Source organism: Oncorhynchus mykiss, chromosome 27 (genome assembly GCF_057628025.1).
Source record: "Oncorhynchus mykiss isolate SJ-2025 chromosome 27, ASM5762802v1, whole genome shotgun sequence".
In the NCBI taxonomy this organism is placed as follows: domain Eukaryota; kingdom Metazoa; phylum Chordata; class Actinopteri; order Salmoniformes; family Salmonidae; genus Oncorhynchus; species Oncorhynchus mykiss.
Genome location: NC_143048.1, coordinates 4,185,012 through 4,212,419, shown reverse-complemented (window position 1 = coordinate 4,212,419; position 27,408 = coordinate 4,185,012). Strand labels below are relative to the sequence as shown.

Sequence of the window (27,408 nt, the reverse complement as noted above, 5' to 3'; positions counted from 1 at the left end):
AAGGATGCCTGTATCCTTGTCGTGACTGGGTGTATTGATACACTATTCATACACCATTCAAAGTGTAATTAATAATTTCACCATGCTCAAAGGGATATTCTTTGTGAGGCATTGGATAACCTCCCTGGTCTTTGTGGTTGAATCTGTGCTTGAAATTCACTGCTCGACTGAGGGACCTTATAGATAATTGTATGGGTGGGGTACAGAGATGGGGTAGTCATTCAAAAATCATGTTAAATACTATTATTGCACACATGAATGTGTGTGACTTTATTTAGGCTTTCCATGACAAAGGGATTGAATACTTGTTGACTCAAGACATTTTAGCTTTTAATTTCTAATTCATTTGTAAACATTTCTAAAAACATAATTCCACTGTGACATTATGGGGTGTTGTGTGTTTGTCCAGTGAAACAAAATCTCAATTTAATCTATGTTAAATACAGGCAGTTACGCAATAAAATGTTGAAAAAGTCAAGGGGTGTAAATACTTTCTGGTGGCACTGTAGTTCCACTATATACAGTTGAAGTCGGAAGTTTACATACACTAAGATTGGAGTCATTAAAACAAATTTTTCAACCACTTCACAAATTTCTTGATAACAAACTATAGTTTTGGCAAGTCGGTTAGAACATCTACTTTGTGGATGACACAAGTCATTTTCCCAACAATTGTTTACTTACAGATTATTTCACTGTATCACAATTCCAGTGGGTCAGAAGTTTACATACACTACGTTGACTGTGCCTTTAAACAGCTTGGAGAATTCCAGAAAATGATGTCATGGCTTTAGAAGCTTCTGATAGGCTAATTGACATCATTTGAGTCAATTGGAGCTGTACCTGTGGATGTATTTCAAGGCCTACCTTCAAACTCAGTGCCTCTTTTCTTGACATAATGGGGAAATCAGCTAAGACCTCAGAAAATAAATTGTAGACCTCCACAAGTCTGGTTCATCCTTGGGAGCATTTTCCAAACATCTGAAGGTACCACGTTCATCTGTGCAAATAATAGTACGCAAGTATAAACACCATGGGACCACGCAGCCATCATACCGCTCAGGTAGGAGACGCGTTCTGTCTCCTAGAGATTAACGTACTTTGTTGCAAAAAGTGCAAATCAATCCCAGAACAAAAGCAAAGAACCTTGTGAAGATGCTGGAGGAAACAGGTCTATATTCACAGTAAAAAAGAGTCCTACACTACCGATCAAAAGTTTTAGAACACCTACTCATTCAAGGGTTTTTCTTTATTTATACAATTTTCTACATTGTAGAATAATAGTAAAGACAGAAAAACTATGAAATAACACATATGGAATCATGTACTAACCAAAATGTATTTTATATTTGAGGTTCTTCAGATAGCCACCCTTTGTCTTGATGACAGCTTTGCACACTCTTGGCATTCTCTCAGCAAGCTTCAACTGGAATGCTTTTCCAACAGTCTTGAAAGAGTTCCCACATATGCTGAGCACTTGTTGACTGCTTTTTCTTCACTCTGCGGTCCGACTCATCCCAAACCATCTCAATTTGGTTGAGGTCGGGGGATTGTGGAGGCCAGGTCATCTGATGCAGCACTCCATCACTCCTTCTTTGTAAAATAGCCCTTACACTGCCTGGAGGTGTGTTGGGTCATTTTCCTGTTGAACAACAAATGATAGTCCCACAAAGCCCAAACCAGATGGGATGGCTACAGAATTCTGTGGTAGCCATGCTGGTTAAGTGTGCCTTGAATTCTAAATAAATCACAGACAGTGTCACCAGCAAAGCACCCCCACACCATACCATCTCCTCCTCCATGCTTTACAGTGGGAAATATACATGTAGAGATCATCCGTTCACCCACACCGCGTCTCACAAAGACACAGCGGTTGGAACCAAAAATCTCAAATATGGACTACAGACGAAAGGACAAATGTCCACCGGTCTAATGTCCATTGCTCGTGTTTCTTGGCCCAAGCAAGTCTCTTCTTCATATTGGTGTCCTTTAGTAGTGGTTTCTTTGCAGCAATTCGACCACGGATGCCTGATTCACACAGCCTCCACTGAACAGTTGATGTTGAGATGTGTCTGTTACTTGAACTCTGTGAAGCATGTTTTTGGGTTGCAATTTCTGAGGCTGGTAACTTTAAAGAACGTATCCTCTGCAGCAGAGGCAACTCTGGGTCTTCCATTCCTGTGGCAGTCCTCATGAGAGCCAGTTTCATCATAGCGCTTGATGGTTTTGCAACTGCCCTTTTAGAAACATTCAAAGTTCTTGAAATGTTCCGTATTGACTTGCCTTCATGTCTTAAAGTAATGATGGACTGTCATTTCTCTTTGCTTGTTTGAACTGTTCTTGACATAATATGGGACTTGGTCTTTTACTAAATAGGACTTTCGTCTGTATACCACCCCTACCTTGTCACAACACAACTGATTGGCTCAAACGCATTAAGAAGGAAAGAAATTCCACAAATTAACTTTTAAGAAGGCACACCTGTTAATTGAAATGCATTCCAGGTAACTACCTCATGAAGCTGGTTGAGAGAATTCTAAGAGTGTGCAAAGACTACGGTTTGCAACTGCACATGGGGACAAAGATCATACTTTTTGGAGAAATTCCCTCTGGTCTGATGAAAGAAAAATAGAACTGTTCGGCCACAATGACCATCTTTATGTTTGGAGGAAAATGGGGGAGACTTGCAAGGCGAAGAACACCATCCCAACCATAAAGTACTAGGGTGGCAGCATCATGTTGTGGGGGTGCTTTGCTGCAGGAGGGACTGGTGCACTTCACAAAATAGATGGCATCATGAAGGACGAGAATTATGTGCATATATTGAAGCAACATCTCAAGACATCAGTTAAAACTTGGTTGCAAATGGGTCTTCCAAATGGACAATGAACCCAAGCATACTTCCAAAGTAATCAGCAGCTTCTAAAGCCGTGACCTCATTTTATGGAATTTACCAAGCTGTTTAAAGGCACAGTCAACTTAGTGTATGTTAATTTCTGACCAACTGGAATTGTGACACAGGGAATTATAAGTGAAATAATCTGTCTGTAAACAATTACTGTAAAAATGACTTGTGTCATGCACAAAGTAGATGTCCTAACCGACTTGCCAAACTATAGTTTGTGGAGTGTTTGAAAGACTGGTTTTAATGACTTCAACCTAAGTGTCTGTAAACTTCTGACTTCAACTGTAAATATTAGGATGAGCAATGTCATAGTGGCACTGACTAAAATACAGTAGAATAGAATACAGTATATACATATGAAATTAGTAAAGCAGTATGTAACATGTCTATGGGCAGCAGCCTCTAAGGTGCAGGGATGAGTAACCGGGTGGTAGCCAGCTAGTGATGGCTATTTAACAGTCTGATGGCCTTGTTTTTCTGTCTCGGTCCCATCTTTAATGCACCTGTACTGACCTCGCCTTCTGGATGGTAGCGGGGTGAACAGGCCGTGGCTCGGGTGCTTGATGTCCTTGATGGTATTTTTGGCCTTCCTGTGACATCGGGTGCTGTAGGTGTCCTGGAGGAAAGGCAGTGTGCCCCTGGTGATGTGTTGGGCAGACCGCACCACTCTCTGGAGACCCCTGCGGGCAGGGAAGTTTCCATGCCAGGTGATGATACATCCTTGTAGTCCGTGATTGTCTGGCTCATGTCTGATTGTATGTGGGGGAGGGTGGGGTCTACAGACATCTCATGTCTGAGCCGTTGAATAGCGTCTCCACTTTGTCTCTGTACTGACGTTTTGCCTGTTTGATTGCGTTACGGAGGGAATAACTACACTGTTTGTATTCGGCCATATTCCCAGTCACCTCGCCATGGTTAAATGCGGTGGTTCGCGCTTTCAGTTTTGCGCGAATGCTGCCATCTATCCAGGGTTTCTGATTTGGGTAGGTTTTAAGAGTCACAGTGGGAATAACATCCACTATACACTTCCTGATGAATTCAGTCACCGTGTCAATGTATATGTCAATGTTATTCTCAGGAACATGTCCCAGTCCACGTGATCAAAACAATCTTGAAGCATGGATTCCACTGGTCAGACCAGTGTTGAATAGACCTTTGCACGGGTACTTCCTGTTTGAGTTTCTGCCTATAGGAAGGGATGAGAAAAATGTAGTAATCTGTTTTGCCGACTGGAGGGCGCAGAAGGGCCTTGTAGCCCTTCCGCGCTTTTGTTACTTCTAGGTTAGACTACTGCAATGCTCTACTTTCCGGCTACCTGGATAAAGCACTAAATAAACTTCAATTAGTGCTAAATACGGCTGCTAGAATCCTGACTAGAACCAAAAAATGTGATCATATTACTCCAGTGCTAGCCTCCATACACTGGCTTCCTGTCAAGGCAAGGGCTGATTTCAAGGTTTTACTGCTAACCTACAAAGCATTACATGGGCTTGCTCCTACCTATCTCTCTGATTTGGTCCTGCCGTACATACCTACACGTATGCTACGGTCACAAGACGCAGTCCTCCTAATTGTCCCTAGAATTTCTAAGCAAACAGCTGGAGACAGGGCTTTCTCCTATAGAGCTCAATTTTTATGGAATGGTCTGCCTACCCATGTGAGAAAATTCAAACCCGGTCTCAACATTTAAGTCTTTACTGAAGACTCATCTCTTCAGTGGGTCATATGATTGAGTGTAGTCTGGCCCAGGAGTGTGAAGGTGAACGGAAAGGCTCTGGAGCAACGAACCGCCCTTGCGGTCTCTGCCTGGCCGGTTCCCCTCTTTCCACTGGGATTCTCTGCCTCCAACCCTGTGACAGGGGCTGAGTCACTGGCTTACTGGTGCTCTTTCATGCCGTCCCTAGGAGGGGTGCGTCACTTGAGTGGGTTGAGTCACTGATGTGATCTTCCTGTCTGGGTAGGCGCCCCCCCCTTGGGTTGTGCCGTGGCGGAGATCTTTGTGGGCTATACTCGGCCTTGTATCAGGATGGTAAGTTGGTGGTTGAAGATATCCCTCTAGTGGTGTGGGGGCTGATCTTTGGCAAAGTGGGTGGAGTTATATCCTTCCTGTTTGGCCCTGTCCGGGGGTATCATCAGACAGGGCATTTGTAACTTGTTAGCAAATGTGTAACATCAGCAACTATAAATTATTTTACTAGCTAGCCAGGTATTATAATTGACGAGGGTTATGATTATGACTGTGGATGCATTTCAATCTCACAAAATTATAGGCATGACACAAGATAGGACTCCAAACAGATAACAATTAGTGAAAGATCAGATTTGGGCTGCCTGTGTAAACGCAGCCATAGCCATTTATCTGGCTTCGATACCTGGCTTTGATACCTCCATGAGGCCTTCAGTAAGAAGCAATTCCCCATCCTCCCTCCTCATCGTCGATACAACTGTGCCATAGAACTCCTACCCGGCTCCACCCTTTCCCTGGGCCGTTTGTACTCTCTCTCAACCCCTGAAGCAGCAGTCATGAATAATTACATCTGTTCGTCTTTGTTTACCTCGACGAAATCCTGATCTACTCTAAGACCCTTCCCGGAACACATCCTGCACGTCCACCAAGTCCTGAGATTCCTCCTGCAGAGTCAATTATACATCAAGATAGAGTAGTGTGAGTTCCATGTGTCTCAAGTCTCTTTTCTTGGCCACATTATCGCTGGCATCCAAATGGACCCCATAAAGGTGGGAGCAGTCACCGACTGGCCCCGTCCAGCAGAGCCTAGGGTTTGCCAATTTTTACATGCAACTTTTTTCCTTTTAAATGCAACTTTAGTGCGATGGCAGCGCCTCTCATAGCCCTAACCTGCAAGTCCCATAACCATTTTTGCTGGACCCCCAAGGGTCCAGACAGGGAATTCAGGGAGCTCAAGGGACGTTTCACCTCCGGACCCATCCTCATTCATCCTGATCCTACCCATGCCTTCATGGTAGAGGTGGTCGCCTTGGACACCGGAGCAGGGGCGGTCCTTTCACTGCACCCATGTGCCTTTCTATCCAAGCAGTTCTCACCAGCGGAACACAACTATGATGTAGGTAAACAGGAGCTTTTGGCAGTTAAGTGGGTCCTTGAGGGGTGGAGACACTGGTTGGAGGGGGAACTTCATCCTTTCATGATCTGGACGGACCATAAGAACTTGGTCTCCATTCAAGATGCCAAGAGATTGAACGATCGCCAGGCTAGGTGGGCTCTGTTCTTTAACAGGTTCAACTTCACACTAGCCTATCGCCCGGGATCCAAGAATCAGAAAGCAGACTCCGTGTCTCGCCAACACGATGTCTCTAACGAGGAGAGGGACTCCGATCCCATCATTCCAAGCTCCCGCATTGTGGGTCCCGTGATTGGGGAGTATTGAGACCACGGTCCAACCAGCCCAGACCCGAGAACCTGACCCCGATGGCGGACCCACTAACAGACTTTATGTCCCGCAATCAGCCCGTTCCTGAGTACTACAATAGGGACACTCCACTAAATTAACTGGGCATCCAAGGCTTACTTGGACACTGGAGTTCCTGATGTGGAAATTCTGGTGACCCAACATGATTGAGGATGTGAGATCCTTCATTCCTTCTGCTCCATCTGTGCCCAAAGCAAGTCCTCACGACAGTGACCAGCTGGGTTGCTCCAACCTCTGTCCCACCTGCCCATAGACTATCACAGGGTTACCCCTATCCCAAGGGCTAACCACTATCCTGGTGGTCGTCGATCGGTTTTCCAAGGCATCTCATTTCATCGCCTTAGTCTTTCGACTACACAGGCTTCCCCAGGACATTGCCTTGGGTCGTGGGCCCCAGTTCGTCGCACTGTATTGGAAAGCCTTCTGCTCCCAGTTGGGGGCGTCGGTGAGTCTCTCCTCTGGGTTCCACTCCTAGTTGATTGAGCAAACAGAGCGGGCTAACCAGGAGTTGGAGAAGTTCCTCTGCTGTTTCGTCTCCACCCAGGCAGCAACTGGAGAAAGTTCCTCGTCTGGGCAGAGTATGCTCACAACACTCTGTCGAACTCTTCCACTGGACTGTTGCCGTTCAAGTGTCAGTTCGTGTTCCCATCAACCTATCGTCTCCAGCTTCCCAGGTCTATGAGAGTCTGTTCATCATTCCATGTCTCCCATCTCAAGCTGGTAAGGACCAGTCCCTTCTCTCCCCCACACCTGCCCCTCCACCCCCTTGACTTGTTGATGGTCGTCTGGCCTACACTGTCCGGCGTCTGTTGGAGGTTCATTGGGTGTGAGGCACCCAGAAATACCTGGTGGACTGGGAGGGCTAGGACATCCTGAATCCGGGACTTGTTCGGGACTTCAACCAACTACGTGGTGGTCGCCCTAGCTCCGCAGCTTGAATCGCTCCTGGTTCCACCTGTCACCAGAGGGCGGCAGAGACTGTCCTAGAAACACTAACTACACTCAGGTGTGTCCTATTTACTTATGATTTCCCTGTTAAAATAGGTGTGTTTTCTGTTGTCCTTTGCAGATGCTTGAATTGTTAACTGTGTGCATTCGTTTCCTGAGTGAGTTTTCGAGACTTAGTGTTTGTTGTTTTCAAGTGTTACTGTGATCCTGCGACTACGGTTTTTCAGTAAAGTATTATATTTATACTTAACCACTGATTCCTTGTCTGTTCTCTTCTCTGCACCTGGGTCCAACCTCACCACATCACAATACTCAGCTGGTCCCTCCCCGGATTTTGTGTTAAACGTCTACAACAAGCTTTCTCTACCCTTAACCTCGTTCTGAACACCTCCAAAACAAAGGTTGAGTGGTTCGGTAAGAAGAATGCCCCTCTTCCCACAGGTGTTATTACTACCTCTGAGGGTAGTAATAACATCTGAGGTAGTCACCACGTACAAGTACTTGGGAGTATGGCTTGACGGTACACTGTTCTTCGCTCAGCACATATCCAAGCTGCAGGCTAAGGTTAAAGCTAGACTTGGTTTCCTCTATCGTAATCGCTCCTTTTTCACCCCGGCTACCAAGCTAACCCTGATTCCGATGACCATCCTACCCATGCTAGATTATGGAGACGTAATAGATCAGCAGGTAAGGCTGCTCTCGAGCGGCTAGATGTTCTTTACCATTCGGCCATCAGATTTACCACCAATGGTCCTTGTAAGACACATCACTGCACTCTATACTCCTCTGTAAACTGGTCATCTCTGTACGCCCACTGGTTGATGCTTATTTATAAAACCCTCTTGGGACTCACTCCCCCCTATCTGAGATACCTACTGCAGGACTCATACTCCACATACAACAATGATAGTCACATTCTGTTAACCTCTTGGAACCACCCATCGTTTACCTTTGATGATCTTTGGATGTTTTCACTCACAAGACTCCCAGTTAGACAGCAAATGTTCCTTTTGTTCCATAAATATATTATTTCTATCAAAATACCTCCGTTAGTTTGATGCGTTATGCCTAGGAAATAGCGGTCACGACAACGCAGACAAAAATTCAAAATTATATCCATAATATCGACAGAAACATGGCAAATGTTTTTTATAATCAATCCTCAGGGTGTTTTTCAAATATCTATTCGATAATATATCAACCGGGACAGTTGGCTTTTCACTAGGACCGGGAGGAAAAATGGCTACCTCTCTGTTTTGCGCAAAAATCACACTGAGAGCCAACAACTGACCACTTACGCAATGTGGACGTTTACGCTCATTCTTCAAAATAAAGGCCTGAAACTACGTCTAAAGGCTGTAGACACCTTAGGGAAGCCACAGAAAAAGGAATCTGGTTGATATCCCTTTCAATGGTCAATAGGGATGCATAGGAACACAGAGCTTCCAAATAAGAGTTTATTCCTGGTTGGATTTTTCTGAGGCTTTCGCCTGCAACATCAGTTCTGTTATACACAGACAATATTTTTACAGTTTTGGAAACATTAGACTGTTTCATATCCTAAGCTGTCAATTATATGCATATTCTAGCATCTGGTCCTGAGAAATAGGCTGTTTACTTTGGGAACGTTATTTTTCCAAAAATAAAAATAGTGCCCCCTAGCTTCAAGAGGTTGAAGTTCCCCAAAGCACACACATCCCTGGGTCGCTACTCTTTTCAGTTCTCTGCAGCTAGCAACTGGAACGAGCTGCAAAAAAACACTCAAACTGGACAGTTTTATTGCAATCTCTTCATTCAATGACTCAATGATGGACACTCTTACTGACACTTGTGGCTGCTTCATGTGATGTATTGTTGTCTCTACCTTGCCCTTTGTGCTGTTGTCTGTGGACAATAATGCTTGTACCATGTTTTGTGCTGATATAATTTTGTGCTGCTGCCATGTTGTGTTGCTACCGTGTTGTCATGTGTTGCTACTAAGTTGTGTTGTCATGTGTTGCTGCCATGCTGTGTGTTTGTCTTAGGTCTCTCTTTATGTAGTGTTGTGGTGTCTCTCTTGTCATGATGTATGTTTTGTCCCATATTTTCTTTTTCAATGCCAGCCGCCGTCCCCTCAGGAGCCCTTTTTCGTTTTGGTAGGCCATCATTGTAAATAAGAATTTGTTCTTAACTGAATTGCCTAGTTAAGGAAAATAAATAAAACAATGTGGTGGCCTTGAGATAGAAGCTATTTTTAAGTCTCTCGGTCTCAGCTTTGGTGCACCTATTCTGACCTTGCCTTCTGGATGGTAGCAAGGTGAACAGGTCGTGGCTTGGGTGGTTGATGTCCTTGATGATCTTTTTGGCCTTGCTTTGACATCGGGTGCTGTAGGTGTCCTGAAGGGCAGGCAGTGTGCCCCCGGTGATGTGTTGGGCAGACCTCACCACCCTCTGGAGAACCCTGTGGTTGCAGACGGTGCGGTTGCCGTACCAGGCGGTGATACAGCCTGATAGGAGGCTCTGAATGGTGCTTCTGTAAAAGTTTGTGAGGGTCTTAGGGGGCAAGCCAAATTTCTTCAGCCTCCTGAGGTTGAAGAGGCGCTGTTGCACCTTCTTCACCACACTGTCTGTGTGGATGGACCATTTCAGATTGTCAGTGATGTGTACAGAACGGAAGTTGATGCTTTTCACCTTCTCCACTGTGGCCCCGTCGATGTAGATGGGGGCGTGCTCCCTCTTGAAGTCAACGATCTGCTCCTTTGTTTTGTTGAGGGAAAGATTATTTTCCTGGCACCACTCTGCCAGGGCCCTCATCTCCTCACTGTAGGCTGTCTCATTGTTGGTAATCAGGCCTACCACTGTTGTGTCGTCTGCAAACTTGATGATTGAGTTGGAGACGTGCGGGGCCACGCAGTCATGGGTGAACAGGGAGTGCAGGAGGGGGCTGAGTAAGCACCCTTGTGGGATGAGCTTAGTGTAGGTGGTGTTGCCTACCTTCACCACATGAAGGCGGCCCGAAGTCCAGGACCCAGTTGCACAGGGCGGGGTTCAGACCCAGGGCCCCGAACTTAATGATGAGCTTGGAGGGTACTATGGTGTTGAAGGCTGAGCTGTAGTCAATGAAAAGGCATTCTTACATAGGTATTCCTCTTGTCCAGGTGGGATAGGGCAGTGTGCAGCTCGATGGCGATTGCATTGTCCGTGGATCTATTGGAGCAGTATGCAAATTGAAGTGGGTCTATGGTGTCGGGAAAGGTGGAGTTGACATACTCCTTAACTAGCCTCTCAAAGCACTTCATGATGACAGAAGTGAGTGATATGGGGCGAAAGTAATTTAGTTCTGTTACCTTTGCTTTCTTGAGTATCTTAATGTAATAAACTGTAACAGTTTTCTATTAAAATTGAAAAAAAGCAAGACTGTCTGGGAGTGGTCTGAGAGGGGAGGGAAAACTGAAAACTAGCTGTTATTGGCAGAGAGGTTTGGAACTCTTATTGTTCTACGAACCAATTTGCCCCCGACCCTCCGTTGATCAATATTAACACATTTATCACCACACAAAACTCTCGCACATGCAAACCTGCTGATTAGAAGGTCCTGTGTCAAGAAATAAAATGGATCAACAACAAAAAAATCACACTTTTACAGTGCTAGTTTTATCAGCTGGACAAAGCTCAATGTTCTGGTACAATACAACCAACGTTAACTCCAGCTGCAAAGCAGAATAGATAGAATTTGGTCTCTAATTTGGTGGATTTAATTTGTCATGCCATCATCGTAACTATCTCCTTTTCATCTTGCACAGTACACAGAACAGTAGGCTACTGTAGCCATAGGTTAGGCCAGTTGGACAGTCTACTGATGTTTACAGTGTTTGTACCTTTCACCTTTCATTTTTATTTATTTAACTGGGCAAGTCAGTTAAGAGCAAATTCTTATTTACAATGACGGCCTATCCCGGCCAAACCCTAACCCAGATGACGCTGGACCAATTGTGCACCGCCCTATGGGACTCCCAATCACGGTCAGTTGTGACACAGCCTGGAAACAAACCAGGGTCTGTAGTGATGCCTCTAGCACTGAGATACAGTGCCTTAGACCGCTGCACCACTCGGGAGCCCACTTATTAAGCTCACGTTATTAAGCTCACGTTATTCCATTATAACCAGGAATGGTTGAGAACCACACTTGTGTGACAATTTAAATTTCGTCTCCCCAAGTTAATGCCTTCAGGCTTTAGCTCAGTGGGCTAATACACTCTAGTGGAGTGCAGAGTAGACCCGAGGGGTATAAGACAAAACAGGATCAATGAGTTAGCCAACCATCTTTGGTAAACCACCAGAAATAACAATTTATTTTCGGGTTCAATAAGAAAGCTAGACTTATGTGTCTTTGGTTGATGAGTCAATTAGACCATGTCAATTTCAAGCTCACTATTTCAGAATATTTAGGCAAGTTTGCTGGTTAAGTCATTAATCCTGCTTTGTAGTATGCCCCTCTGGGGTCAACACTTGTTGATCACACCATCATCACTATCAGGAATCATTCCTTGCTGTTATTGTTGCAATTCCACTGTACCTCAAAATACTAACAGAAGAACAAATGCAAACACAAATGCATTGAACATTCATTCTGTTCATCCTCCTCATTAGGGATGAGGCCAGCCGAGTTGCCATTTGGTTGTATCGTCAGGGAGGTCTGGGTGGCCGGTGAGGGCGAGAGATGCTCTTTGATGCAGATCTTTGGCACTGGGTACTATAATGGACGGGCCACTCATCGTTGGTAAATTTGCTACTGATTTGGCTGACAGCCATGAATATCTAAGATGTAAAATTTCAACAGTCAGGAGACTACTGATATCACCTACTCAGCTGCACGATTCCTTATTAAAATCACCAAGGACATTAAAATTATTTTGCAATAGCGTCTAATTTCGTCAATATCGTCATCTCTCTCATGATTATGGTGGACACATTTAATTCCCAATTACTAATTGCTCTTTTGACCAGTTAGATCAAACCTGAAAAACATCTGGTGTCAAAAAATCTGATTTGATTGGTCAAAAGACCAATTAGCGGACAAAAAAGATCTGAATTAGGCTGCCTGTGTAAACATAACCCACGGCGCGAGGATTACACAAGAATGTAGGCCTATAGTTTGTGTCCAGCCCCTGCCCATAAACTACACTACTCCTGCCCCCTCCAGTTACAACAGCCTATGGATACAGTAGCATATGAATACAGTACCAAATGTGGTGTAGAGACTCTATAGGACGAGTTCAGTTCAGTTCTACTCCAGGTGGTAATTGTAAGGTTGCCCCAACAGTAAGTTTAAAGAACATTTGTGGCAAAACCTAAATGTCCTGTTGTTTGTTTTACATAGTAGGCAGCTCACATCACGCCAGATCTCTCTAGTCATCCCTGGGATTCTAACCGGCAACCTAAGGTTACTGGTCCGCCTCTCTAACCTCAAGGCTACCCTCCGCCATAAAATGTCATCTTGTTTACTTGTTTATTGATTGATTCATAGCTAATGAAAACAACACTTATGCCTTATTGTGTTTGTGTAATGAAATGTAATGTAAAATTGCAAAGTAAGGGATCATTTTGTTTCAATATTTTGTTGCCTGGTTATAGACCTATTGTCATACAGAGTAACAACATTGCAAATATGGTCAGATTCACTGTCTGACAAGACTGGATAAGGGGAACATAGTACACATACAGTATACCCTACAACCACATCTCATTTTTTAAATATAACTTTAACATACAGTGCCTTCGGAAAGTATTCAGACCCCTTGACTTTTTCCAACTTTTGTTACATTACACCATTATTCTAAAATATATATTTTTAAAAAATCCTCAGCAATCTACAGACAATATACCACATAATGACAAAGTGAAAACAGGTTTTTAGACATTTTACCAAATGTATTACAAATATGAAACCCTTTGCAATGAGACTTGAAATTGATCGTCCTTGAGATGTTTCTACAACTTGATTGGAGTACACAGTTAAATAAAGGTTAAATAGAAGAGAAAAATAAATAAAAAAATAGGTCAATTAAATTGATTAGACAATTTTTATAGACACAACTGTCTATAAAAAGGTCCCACAGTTGACAGTGCATGTCACAGCAAAATCCATGAGGTTGAAAGAATTGTCCGTAGAGCTCCGAGACAGGATTGTGTCGAGGCACAGATCTGGGGAAGGGTACCAAAAAAATTATGCAGCATTGAAGGTCCCCAAGAACACAGTGGCCTCCATTCTTAAATGGAATAAGTTAGGAACCACCAAGACTCTTTCTAGAGATGGCCACCCGGCCAAACTGGACAATTGGGGAGAAAGGCCTTGTTCAAGGAGGTGAACAAGAACCCAATGGTCACTCTTACGGAGATCTAGAGTTCCTCTGTGGAGATGGGAGGAAACCTGGCACAATCTCTACGGTGAAGCATGGTGGTGAAGCATCTCCTTGAGTGGCCCAGCCAGAGCCTGGACTTGACCTGAAAATAGCTGTGCAGCAACACTCCCCATCCAACCTGACAGAGCTTGAGAACAGAGACAGAGAACAATGGGAGAAACTCAGCGAATACAGGTGTGCCAAGCTTGTAGTGCCATACCCAAGAAGCCTCAAGGTTGTAATCGCTGCCAAAGGTGCTTCAACAAAGTACTGAGTAAAGGGTCTGAATACTTATGTAAATGTATATTTCAGTTCTTTATTTTTATTTGCAAAAATACAAAAATAAAACTTTTTTCTTTGTCATTATGGGGTATTGTGTGTAGATGAGGAAAAAAACACTAAATTTTAGGGTAAGCCTGTAAGGTAACAAATTATGGAAAAGGTCAAGGGGTTTGAATACATTCCGAAGGCACTGTAAAATCCCTATAGATTACAATGACCGCAAAATCAAATTTCATATATGCCTGGAAATGTTTGGGGCTATAATAGGCATATATATATATATATATATATATATATTTTTTTTTTAAATCACAATTTTCAAATAAGCCTACTAACCCAAGTTTCTTATCAAAATATTAGGCTAACGATGACACCAAGAAAATACAGCCAAAACTGACAAATGTAGGCTGCGCCACAAATACTAGAAATAGTTATGCTGTATTGAAAAGACATGTAAATATACTCACTCAATTAAACAGCTTCTCAAACTGTCAATAAATGTAATTCTGCAGGTATTGTTTTTTGAATAACGTGGGTATCCTATGATGGCTCAACAACATTAAAGTATAGGCCTATTTTACAGAACATCTTATAAAAAAGTACAATAGAATGCCTGACAAATATTACACAGTAAGAAATTCTTTACATTGACCTCTTATCTTTCTTTGACCGGGATCCGATCGCGTTTTATCGATAATGCTCCATTTAAAGGTCGTTTCCGATTGAGCTGACATACTGTATATGCGGTGTTTACTGTGAACGCAGGAATATAGCCGTTAAATGGTGCATTTCCGCAAAGCATGATGGGATTGAATCCTGGCCTAAGCGGTAAAAGTTGCAAACACACTTTTTGTGGTTGGTAGCATAAGGGCACCTTTAAACCAGACAAATGGATGCGTGACAAAAATGATTAGGAATCCAGAACATTGCGATCATCAAGTATCCTCCCTGGTCAGAAAAAAGGCATGGTTCCGTTCCAGTCGATGGCAGCTCCCTCCCATTTGGTCCTAATGGCCATCTCTACAGAGGGAAACCTCTTCTCTGGGTCTCCCTGGGTGTCCTTGATCCCTACCTCCCAGTGGTGGGAGTGAGTGTCTGGAACAAGAGAGGTGTTAATTAACAGTAAAGACATGAGTGCTGAATCCCAATCAACCCCTAGCCCCTAACCTCTAGGCACTTGTGTAGATCTGAGAGGGTTGAATAAGTGTAAGCAGGGAATAATTCTGGGCCCTATGCCCATTGCTACTTGTGAGATGACAATCAAGCCATCATTTAGCTTTGATAAGCAAAAGTGTAATCAATTAGACCAATCAATTAAGATACAATAAAATTCACATGATACATTATATTATACTCAATATTGAGACTGAGGGGTAAATGTATGTGAATATATCAAATGATAGTCAGAGATACAGGTGCATGTAGTCCATCCTACCAATGGTCAGCAGGGCTGTGCTTTGTTGCGATGGCTGGCCATTGTAGAAGTACATGTGGAACAGGTGCTCCATCTTCCAGTCAGAGAGCAGGGAGCGGTTGGGACTGAAGAGGACGCTGTAGGTGCCATTGATACTGCACACCCAAATGGGCAACTTTGGTGTTTTCAGCATGCTTCCAACCTAGAGGGCGCCATAGGGCACAGATGAGATCTACACCTGGACCCAATATTTACAAAGCGTCTCAGAGTAGGAGTGCTAATCTAGGATCAGGTCCCCCATGTCCATGTAGCTTTGTTAAAATTGGGGAGACTTGGTCTAAAAGGCTAACTTGATCCTCGATCAGCACTCCTGCTTTGCGACGCTTTATGGATATCGGCCCAGAGCAGTGCATCTCATCCTTTTTTGATACAAGGGACCAGCAAGCTATGATCCTGCCTCTTTGGAGGACTGCAGATCAAAATGAACACTGTATAACTGACAAAATCAGTGTTAACTAAGCATCTGGGGTTCCGATTAGCAACATCCTAAGGACCGGTGCCGGGCCATGGATAGAGAAACACTGATCAAGGAGATCTATTGAGTCATTTCTAGTAGCTCAGCCTCAGCCCTTAAATGACTAATGAAAGATCAAAGGACGGGCTGAGAAAGTATGGAGAGTTTAGTGCCTGTGGGACCACCATGATAACTTTGGAAGAGTGATGCTGATCAATAGATCAAAGATTGACAGGCAGGCAGACAGACGAACAGATAGACTGTAGAGCTGTAGATGCAGTAGATGCAGGGTCAGCAGCAGGTTATTGTCTCATGACAAAATGAATAATTAGCTGGCGAGTGCGCACGAGATTCGGTTCTGGGTGCTGAGATTAGCAGCAGTTACAAAAAGACAGGAAGGCACTGTTACTGTACCATGGGCAGCTTTGTACGTTCCAGCAGCTCGCGGCTCCAGTGCAGGTAGCCTACGGCACTGCGAGCCAGGACCCCGTGAAGCGGCTTCTCCAGAGGGCTCCCGTCGTCACCACACTGCAGAGTTCCATTGAATACATTGGGACTGGCTCGGCCAGTTAGCAGAAGATTCATTAGTGCCTGGTGAATACATAGAGACACAGCAGACGCATGATGCTTGTGTGATGGCTAAGCCATATTCCAATACAAAGCAATAGCTATTTACTGTATATAATGATATAATGGAATCTGTTTTTGCACAATAACACATTTATGCCAGGAGGTCTATCTTGAGGGAGGGCATAAAGCAGGCTCTTTTAAACTGCTGTGCTGCCTGCTGCTATCAACTGTTGGTAAAGCAAGGCGTTGCTGCTATAGCAACTGTTGATCAAGCAAGGTGTTTGTGCATGAAGCCCACAAGCAAGAGTATGGCCCACAAAGAAACACTCCTCGCACTTACCTGACGACACACAAAGTTGCCAAGGCTCAAATGAAGCAAGTGGGAGGTGGTACAGTCAAGATCCTCCCTCAACCTTCCAAAAAAGATGCCTTGATTTAGTTAGTGAGTTCATCTTTTCTCTCCAATCATGAGATGAATAGAAAATGTCCAGATTATTCAATTATATTGTTGTCAGGATGGTGTGTAACACCACAAAGTATTTTCTTACATAGAACATACATACTGTATTAACTGTCTTTACATTTCCTGAATGATTCACAAACCACAATGCACCTATCATTAAATGGTTGGTGCATTGTGGCTGTCGCTAAGGAGTCGCAAGTGTCAAACGCACGTTAGTTTGCAATTTCGTCATGTAAAAACTGGCACACTAACATTTTTCAACCCTTACACCAGGCTCGGCAATTTAACCTTAACATCAGGGCCCAGATTCACAAAACCTTAAGAAAAAAAAAATATTCTTAACTCTATACTTAAGAAGAAACTTGGAAATATTTGAGGTGTGACCTTAAAAATGTGCGCCAATATGCCAATTTCAGTCAGCACAACTAGGGATATTTAAGGTCGACCAAAAGCTGGTGTTAGTGGTAACGCAATAAGGTTAAGGCATTGATTTTGCCAGAGGAGGTGCACACAGTAGCCTTATGTACCTCACCAATATTTTATTAAAATATCACAAGCAGCAAAACAGTTTGCATTGACCTTTTTTATTTATATTGGACATTCATTTTTGTCCAGCTTCTGTGAAAAGTTTGGAGTCATTATGTGTGACACCCATTGCATGAACGGTGTCAGTGACTGCACTATAAGAAGCCTGTTCAGGAACATCAAGTTATTTATAGACTGCTTATTGTTGGTCATTTATCATTTTGTAAAAACAAATGCATCTTCCACTTTCTGGACCTACAGTAACTGTCAAATCTTGGAAATTCCGATCGCTGTGGTGCTGCATCCACTTGTAGGCTATATTTGCCTGTTTGTTTACCTTTCATGTGGAAAAGTCATACTAGCCATATCAATTCCGATGGTAGGCTATAGCCATACTGTATATTTATTTGGGAGCAGTATAATGGTGTGTACATTACCCCTTTATTTTTATATTGGATATTTTTCCAGCTCCTGTGAAAAGTATGGATGTGCGTAAAACCCGCCATAGACTAAGTTGTCTTAATAGTATATGCCCACGGGGCATGTAACTATATTTAGACATAGCCTACTAATAATTTATTAGTGAATGATTGTCTTTTTAGGTCTTATTAATAGTGAATTTAATCTTGCTAATTGAAGTTGGACATGTCCATGGCTCAGACATAATGCATTTTACAGTAGGCCTATATCAGTGCAAACAGAGGCAACATGCCTAAAAGGGGCACAGGAGCACGTGCCCCCTCAGGTTTGTCCTGTTAACACACACACAAAAGCTTTAGAACACCTACTCATTCAAGAGTTTATTTTGACTATTTTCTACATTGTGACGACTTCAAAGTAATTCAAAATAATTAAATAACACACACATGGAATAATGTACTAACCAAAAAAAAGTGTTAAACAAATCAAAATATATTTTATATTTGAGATTCTTCAAATAGCTACCCTTTGCCTTGATAACAGCTTTGCACACTCTTGGCATTTTTTTCAACCAGCTTCACCTGGAATGCTTTTCCAACAGTCTTGAAGGAGTTCCCACATATGCTGAGCACTTGCTTTTCCTTCACTCTGCAGTCCGACTCATCCCAAACTATCTCATTTGGGTTGAGGATGGGGGATTGTGGAGGTCAGGTCATCTGATGCAGCAGTCCATCACTCTCCTCCTTGGTAAAATAGCCGTTACACAGCCTGGAGGTGTGTTAGGTCATTGTCCTGTTGAAAAACAGATTATAGTCCCACTAAGCCCAAACCAGATGGGCTGGCATGTCGCTGCAGAATGCTGTGGTAACCATGCTGGTTAAGTGTGCCTTGTAACGGTTTTGACTTGAGTTTATTGTTTATAGGGGTGCCAGGTAGGTTGTGCCTACCAGAGAAAATATTGATTTCTCCTTTTGGTTTAGAAGGGAATGAGTCTCGTCTGGTCCGTCAAGTCTACACCAATACAAAGGACTTATGTAGAAAGTCAGGATGGACATACACTTTTCACAAACCCTTAAAACATTGGAAATAACTTCCAAACAATTGTATTATTTTGCATGGGTTGTATTAACATAAATGATCACACAATAATATAACAAATAATGAGCTCTGGTTCCTCCAGAAAAGTCCTGTACCTTGGGCCTAAAAGAGTCCAGCCCGGTAAAGGAGTTCAGGGAACTCAAGTGACCTTAGTCACGCAATGTTTGTCCGTTCATGAAAGTGTAGCGTAAACCTAATCTCAATCATACAATCAAAATATCAACTATTTTACCACACAAGCATAAAGCGTATCAAATCTTAATACGTTTTCAACTACAACTGACCGCATAAATTATCACGGTATACATCACACTAAAACAAATGAAATACCATATGCAAAAAAGTTGTGGTCAATCAGACAATCCTATCCGCCAACAGAGGAGAAAGGCCATGAAGAACCAGCGGAGAACAACTGAGATGTGTAGTCCAAAGGAAACAATGAGTGGATCCGATCCTGTTTAAACTTGAGACAAGGCTACAAAGCACACTTTAAATATAACAAAACAAACGGAGTAAAGAAGCTTTGGAAGTGACAGTTGAACACATTCTCATTAGCGTCTCCATCGCAACCCCACTTTTTGCACAGCTGATGCTGGCTATTTAATTGGGAATTAAAGGGAAGCGCCCTATTGGAAGGAGAAGCACTGAGACGGTTCAGGCAAATTCAGAGTCGTCACAACCTTGAATTCTAAATACAGTGGGGCAAAAAAGTATTCAGTCAGCCACCAATTGTGCAAGTTTTCCCACTTAAAAAGATGAGAGAGGCCTGTAATTTTCATCATGGGTACACTTCAACTATGACAGACAAAATGAGAGAAAAAAAATCCAGAAAATCACATTGTAGGATTTTTAATGAATTTATTTGCAAATTATGGTGGAAAATAAGTATTTGGTCACCTACAAACAGATTTCTGGCTCTCACAGACCTGTAACTTCTTCTTTAAGAGGCTCCTCTGTCCTCCACTCATTACCTGTATTAATGGCACCTGTTTGAACTTGCTATCAGTATAAAAGACACCTGTCCACAACCTCAAACAGTCACACTCCAAACTTCACTATGGCCAAGACCAAAGAGCTGTCAAAGGACACCAGGAACAAAATTGTAGACCTGCACCAGGCTGGGAAGACTGAATCTGCAATAGGTAAGCAGCTTGGTTTGAAGAAATCAACTTTGGGAGCAATTATTAGGAAATGGAAGACATACAAGACCACTGATAATCTCCCTCGATCTGGGGCTCCACGCAAGATCTCACCCCGTGGGGTCAAAATGATCACAAGAACGGTGAGCAAAAATCCCAGAACCACACGGGGGGACCTAGTGAATGACCTGCAGAGAGCTGGGACCAAAGTAACAAAGCCTACCATCAGCAACACACTACGCCGCCAGGGACTCATGGGAGCCAGTTTCATCATAGCACTTGATGGTTTTTGCTGCTGCATTTTGAAGAAACTTTCAAAGTTCTTGAAATGTTCCGTATTGACTGACCTTCATGTCCTAAAATAATGATGGGCTGTCGTTTCTCTTTGCTTATTTGTTCTGTTCTTGCCATAACATAGACTTGGTCTGTTACCAAATATCTTCTGTATACCCCCCTACCTTGTCACAACACTGACACTGATTGGCTCAAACGCATTAAGAAGGAAAGAAATTCCATAAATTAACTTTTAAGAAGGCACACCTGTTAATTGAAATGCATTCCAGGTAACTACCTCATGAAGCTGGTTGAGAGAATGCCAAGAGTGTGCAAAGCTGTCATAAAGGCAAAGGGAGGCTCTTTGAAGAATCTCAAAGATAACATATTTGATTTGTAAAAAAAAAAATGGGTTACTACATGATTCCATATGTGTTATTTCATAGTTTTGACGTCTTCACTATTATTCTACAATCTAGAAAATAGTAAAAATAAAGAAAAACCCTGAAATTAGTAGGTGTTCTAAAACATTTGATCGGTCGTGTATGTATGTCTGTATTTATGTATATATACAGTGCCTTGCGAAAGTATTTGGCCCCCTTGAACTTTGCGACCTTTTGCCACATTTCAGACTTCAAACATAAAGATATAAAACTGTATTTTTTTGTGAAGAATCAACAACAAGTGGGACACAATCATGAAGTGGAACGACATTTATTGGATATTTCAAACTTTTTGAACAAATCAAAAACTGAAAAATTGGCCGTGCAAAATTATTCAGCCCCTTTACTTTCAGTGCAGCAAACTCTCTCCAGAAGTTCAGTGAGGATCTCTGAATGATCCAATGTTGACCTAAATGACTAATGATGATAAATACAATCCACCTGTGTGAATTCAAGTCTCCGTATAAATGCACCTGCACTGTGATAGTCTCAGAGGTCCGTTAAAAGCGCAGAGAGCATCATGAAGAACAAGGAACACACCAGGCAGGTCCGAGATACTGTTGTGAAGAAGTTTAAAGCCGGATTTGGATACAAAAAGATTTCCCAAGCTTTAAACATCCCAAGGAGCACTGTGCAAGCGATAATATAGAAATGGAAGGAGTATCAGACCACTGCAAATCCACCAAGACCTGGCCGTCCCTCTAAACTTTCAGCTCATACAAGGAGAAGACTGATCAGAGATGCAGCCAAGAGGCCCATGATCACTCAGGATGAACTGCAGAGATCTACAGCTGAGGTGGTAGACTCTGTCCATTGGACAACAATCAGTCGTATATTGCACAAATCTGGCCTTTATGGAAGAGTGGCAAGAAGAAAGCCATTTCTTAAAGATATCCATAAAAAGTGTCGTTTAAAGTTTGCCACAAGCCACCTGGGAGACACACCAAACATGTGGAAGGAGGTGCTCTGGTCAGATGAAACCAAAATTGAACTTTTTGGCAACAATGCAAAATGTTATGTTTGGCGTAAAAGCAACACAGCTGAACACACCATCCCCACTGTCAAACATGGTGGTGGCAGCATCATGGCTTGGGCCTGATTTTCTTCAGCAGGGACAGGGAAGATGGTTAAAATTGATGGGAAGATGGATGGAGCCAAATACAGGACCATTCTGGAAGAAAACCTGATGGAGTCTGCAAAAGACCTGAGACTGGGACGGAGATTTGTCTTCCAACAAGACAATGATCCAAAACATAAAGCAAAATCTACAATGGAATGGTTCAAAAATAAACATATCCAGGTGTTAGAATGGCCAAGTCAAAGTCCAGACCTGAATCCAATCGAGAATCTGTGGAAAGAACTGAAAACTGCTGTTCACAAATGCTCTCCATCCAACCTCACTGAGCTCGAGCTGTTTTGCAAGGAGGAATGGGAAAAAATGTCAGTCTCTCGATGTGCAAAACTGATAGAGACATACCCCAAGCGACTTACAGCTGTAATCGCAGCAAAAGGTGGCGCTACAAAGTATTAACTTAAGGGGGCTGAATCATTTTGCACGCCCAATTTTTCAGTTTTTGATTTGTTAAAAAAGTTTGAAATATCCAATAAATGTCGTTCCACTTCATGATTGTGTCCCACTTGTTGTTGATTCTTCACAAATAATCAGTTTGAAGCCTGAAATGTGGCAAAAGGTCGCAAAGTTCAAGGGGGCCGAATACTTTCGCAAGGCACTGTATATATATATATATATATATATATATATATATATATATACACACAGACACAGACACACACACATACACACACACACACACACACATACTACATTTGTTGTTTCTCTCTAATACGACTAGCCACCTAGCAATTTTATGAAGTTGGCTTTAGTTAGCCCAGATAGGTTCCCATTCTCCCAGCCTCCAAGAAGATATTTCAGGCTATCAATCAAGTTAGTTAGACAGACTAGCTACTCTATCTTAAATCAAATAACATTTTATTGGTCACATACACATGGTTAGCAGATGTTAATGCTAGTGTAGCGAAATGCTTGTGCTTCTAGTTCCAACAATGCAGTACTATCTAACAAGTAATCTAACAAATTCACAACAACTACCTAATACACACAAATCTAAAGGGGTGAATGAGAATATGTACATATAAATATATGGGTGAGTGATGGCCGTGTGGCATAGGCACGATGCAGTAGATGGTGTAGAACAGTATATACATATGAGATGAGTAATGTAGGATATGTAAACATTATTAAAGTGGCATTATTTAAGGTGGCTAGTGATACCTTTATTAAGTCCATTTATTAAAGTGGCCAGAGATTTGAGTCTGTATGCTGACAGCAGCCTCTCTATGTTAGTGATGGCTGTTTAACAGTCTGATGGCCTTGAGATAGAAGCTGTTTTTCAGTCTCTCGGTCGCAGCTTTGATGCACCTGTACTGACCTCGCTTTCTGGATGGTAGCGGGGTGAACAGGCAGTGGCTCAGGTGGTTGTTATCCTTGATGATCTTTTTGGCCTTCCTGTGACATCAGGTGCTGTAGGTGTCCTGGAGGGCAGGTAGTTTGGCCCCGGTGATGAGCTGTGCAGACCGCACTATCCTCTGGAAAGCTTTGCGGTTGAGGGCGGTGCAGTTGCCGTACCAGGCGGTGATACAGCCCAACAGGATGCTCTCAATTGTGCATCTGTAAAAGTTTGTGAGTGTTTTATGTGACAAGCCAAATTGCTGTTGCGCCTTCTTCACCACACTGTCTGTGTGGGTGAACCATTTCAGTTTGTCCGTGATGTGTATGTCGAGGAACTTAAAACTTTCCACCTTCTCCACTGCTGTCCCGTCAATGTGGATGGGGGGGTTCTCCCTCTGCTGTTTCCTGAAGTCCACAATCATCTCCTTTGTTTTGTTGATGTTGAGTGAGAGGTTATTTTCCTGACACCACACTCCGAGGGCCCTCATCTCCTCCCTGTAGGCTGACTCGTCGTTGTTGGTAATCAAGCCTACCACTGTAGTGTCGTCTACAAACTTGATGATTGAGTTTGAAGAGTGCATGGCCACGCAGTCATGGGTGAACAGGGAGTACAGGAGAGTGCTGAGATCGCACCCTTGTGAGGCCCCAGTGTTGAGGATCAGAGGGGTGGAGATGTTGTTTCCTACCTTCACCACCTGGGGGCGGCTCGTCAGAAAGTCCAGGACTCAGTTGCACAGGGCGGGATAGAGACCTAGGGTCTCGAGCTTAATGACGAGTTTTGAGTGTACTATGGTATTAAATGCTGAGCTCTGGTCAATGAACAGCATTCTTACATAGGTATTCCTCTTGTCCAGATGGGATAGGGCAGTGTGCAGTGTGATGGCGATTGCATCGTCAGTGGACCTATTGGGGTGATAAGCTAATTGGAGTGGGTCTAGAGTATCAGGTAGGGTGGAGGTGATATGCTCCTTGACTAGTCTCTCAAAGCACTTAATGATGACAGAAGTGAGTGCTACGGGGCGATGGTCGTTTAGTTCAGTTACCTTAGCTTTCTTGACAACAGGAACAATGGTGGCCATCTTGATGCATGTGTGGACAGCAGACTGGGATAGGGATTGATTGAATATGTCTGAGGACGCGGCTAGGGATGCTGTCTGGGCCGGCAGCCTTGCGAGGGTTAACACGTTTAAATGTTTTACTCATGTTGGCTACAGAGAAGGAGAGCCCACAGGCGTTGGTAGCAGGCCGTGTCAGTGGCACTGAATTGTCCTCAAAGCGATCAAAGAAGTTGTTTAATAGATGTCCGCGACTGGGCTGGTTTTCTTTTTGTAATCCGTGATTGACTGTAGACCCTGCCACATACGTCTCGTGTTTGAGCTGTTGAATTGTGACTCTACTTCGTCTCTAAAGTGATGCTTTGCTTGTTTTATTGCCTTGTAGAGGGAATAGCTGCATTGTTTGTATTAGGTCAGATTTCCGGTCGCCTTGCCATGATTAAGAGCGGTGGTTCGCGCTTTCAGTTTTGCTCGCATGCTGCCAGCAATCCACGGTTCCTGGTTATAAAATGTTTTAATAGTCACAGTGGGTACGACATCTCCAATGGACTTGCTAATAAACACGCTCACCGAGTCAGCGTATACATCAATGCTGTTGTCTGAGGCTGTCCGGAACATATCCCAGTCCATGTGATCGAAGCAATCCTGAAGCGTGGAATCGATTGGTCAGACCATAGTTGGACAGACCTGAGCGTTTCCTATTTTATTTTCTGTCTATAGGCTGGGAGCAACAAAATGGAGTCATGGTCCGATTTGCCGAAGGCAGGGCGGGGGAGGGCTTTGTATGCATTGCGGAAGTTAGAGTAGCAATTATCCAGAATGCTAGCAGCCTGTGTCGCGCATTCGATATGCTGATAGAATTTAGGAAGTCTCGTTCTCAGGTTAGCTTTGTTAAAATCCCCGGCTACAATAAACGCAGCCTCAGGATGCATGGTTTCCAGTTTACGTAGAGTCCAGTGAAGTTCTTTCAGGGCCAACAAGGTTGTTGTGATTACACCATGAGTCGTTAATCATAAGGCATACACCCCGCCCTCCTTCTTAACAGAGAGATGTTTGTTTCTGTCAGCGTGATGCATGAAGAAACATGCACCTGTACTGACTGACAACATATCCCAAGTGAGCCAAGTTTCTGTGAAACAGAGAATGTTGCAATCTCTGATGTCTCTCTGGAAGGCAACTCATGCCCTAATGTCGTTGACCTTGTTATCTAGAGATTGGACATTGGCGGGAAATATGCTCGGGAGCGGTGGATGGTGTGCTCGCCTTCTGAGTCTGACCAGTAGGCCGCTCCGTCTGCCTCTCCTGCGGTGACCGCGTTGTTTTGGGTCGACCTCTGGGATAAGATCGCATGTCCAGGGTGGAGGTCCGAACAAAGGATCCGCTTCGGGAAAGACGTATTCCTGGTTGTAATGTTGGTAAGTTGTCATCGCTTTTATATCCAAAAGTTCTTCCTGGATGTATGTAATAACACTTGAGATTTCCTGGGCTAACAATGTAAGAAATAATACATGAAATAATACATTAAAAAAACAAATAACTGCATAGTTTTCTAATGACCTGAAGCTGGGCGACCATCTCTGTCGGGGCCAAACGTCTTTGTTTCCTGGCAAGGTTGGCAAGGTTAGTACACTTTAGAAAAGCAAGCAATTACTAAATGTACTAAATGTCCTTTCAATCTTTTACCCAGACATTAGCAGAGATGCGGAGAACCATATTTAGTTCATTTAGAAAAACCAGCCAGCTCAAGAGGTATGCTTAGATATGTAGAGAAATATACAGAATTTTTTTAACATATAATTAAGCATAATAATTATGGCTCTAGATTTCAGGAAAAAGTGGTTTCAGGTGTTTGAAAAATGCTAAATTCTCCAATTTCCACCCGCCCAGCCATCATCACATACTTTTTCCCCCCTCAGACTTTTGCCCCTGAGTGGGAATGCTATGTTTAACAGCATATTTCCATCATGAAGCCATGCAATTATTTAGAACAATGTGGACTGCAAACATGTTCAAAATATTTAGCAAATATGGGATAGACCTACATTTTGTTATTTCGAATTGTAGTCGATGACACCGCAATACTTGCCTAGTTAAATTTTAAAAAAAGAAATACATGAAAGACAACTTGAAGCAACCACGTATTTAGCCATGGATTATGTTCTGATTAGTCAGTGAGGGGCCAAGCCTCGACACACCTACAACTTTTCCCCCCATCAAAACCAAGCACTTTCGTGCCACTGCCAGCTAATGCACCCATAATTCAGGTTGTGAAAATAGATAATAATAATCTGATACACCCCCGAACCTATAACGCTACCACCAGCACTAAGATTTACCATCGCGTTAGGTTTGTTAGAATAGAGCCAAGAGTGTAATCCACTCTTTGGGTTTGAATTGTTTAACTTGCCAATATTGGGTACATTCCAATGGGTTTTGGTTAGAAAATGCTATAGTCAGTGGTTGGCAGTGCTTGACTTGGGCAGGAGCTCACCGGTACTGAGTACCGGCACCTCAAATGTTTTACTGCTTGAGCTCCTGCACATCTCATAAAATATTAGCACAACATTATTGTGGAGCTCCTGCATCTAAATAATGAGTACCAGCACATATTTCATTCCAAGTCAAGCACTGGTGGTTGGTAACAGTGGGGAGGCAGGTAGCCTAGTGGTTAGACCAGTAACCGAAATGTTGCAAGATCGAATCCCCAAGCTGACAAAGTAAAAATCTGTTGTTCTGACCCTGAACAAAGCAGTTAACCCACTGTTCCTAGGCTGTCATTGAAAATAAGAATTTGTTCTTAACTGACTTGCCTAGTTAAATAAAGGTTACATTTTTTTAAATAAAAAAATAAATTTAAAAAACAGTGGCTAGGTAAACAAATCCAAAGCGTGGATTGCAGTCTCTCCTAATCCATCAATTGCTTTCAATTGATGGAACTCCGGTGTATTGGACTGGTGGTTGTATACCTGGTGATAGTCCTTGAAAAGATTAAGCTGTAGAGAAACAAGATGACTCCATGACTCCCCTCATCTTCAAACTGCAGGCAGGAGGGGGGAAAAA

The 27,408-nt window shown here is 43.1% G+C and overlaps 1 protein-coding gene across 1 annotated transcript in view; it reads right to left on the bottom strand.

Moving 5' to 3' along the window:
- Positions 1-13,978: 13,978 nt before the first annotated feature.
- Positions 13,979-27,408, bottom strand: part of mindy4b (MINDY family member 4B) — a 44,665-nt gene continuing 31,235 nt past the window's right edge. The window contains exons 9-13 of the mRNA XM_021587272.3: positions 27,315-27,385; positions 16,803-16,875; positions 16,307-16,483; positions 15,400-15,580; positions 13,979-15,059 (exon numbers count right to left, since the gene is read on the bottom strand). Of these exons, the coding sequence (XP_021442947.2) occupies positions 14,917-15,059; positions 15,400-15,580; positions 16,307-16,483; positions 16,803-16,875; positions 27,315-27,385 (645 nt within the window). The 3' untranslated portion in view covers positions 13,979-14,916. The remainder of the gene's footprint in view (positions 15,060-15,399; positions 15,581-16,306; positions 16,484-16,802; positions 16,876-27,314; positions 27,386-27,408) is intronic.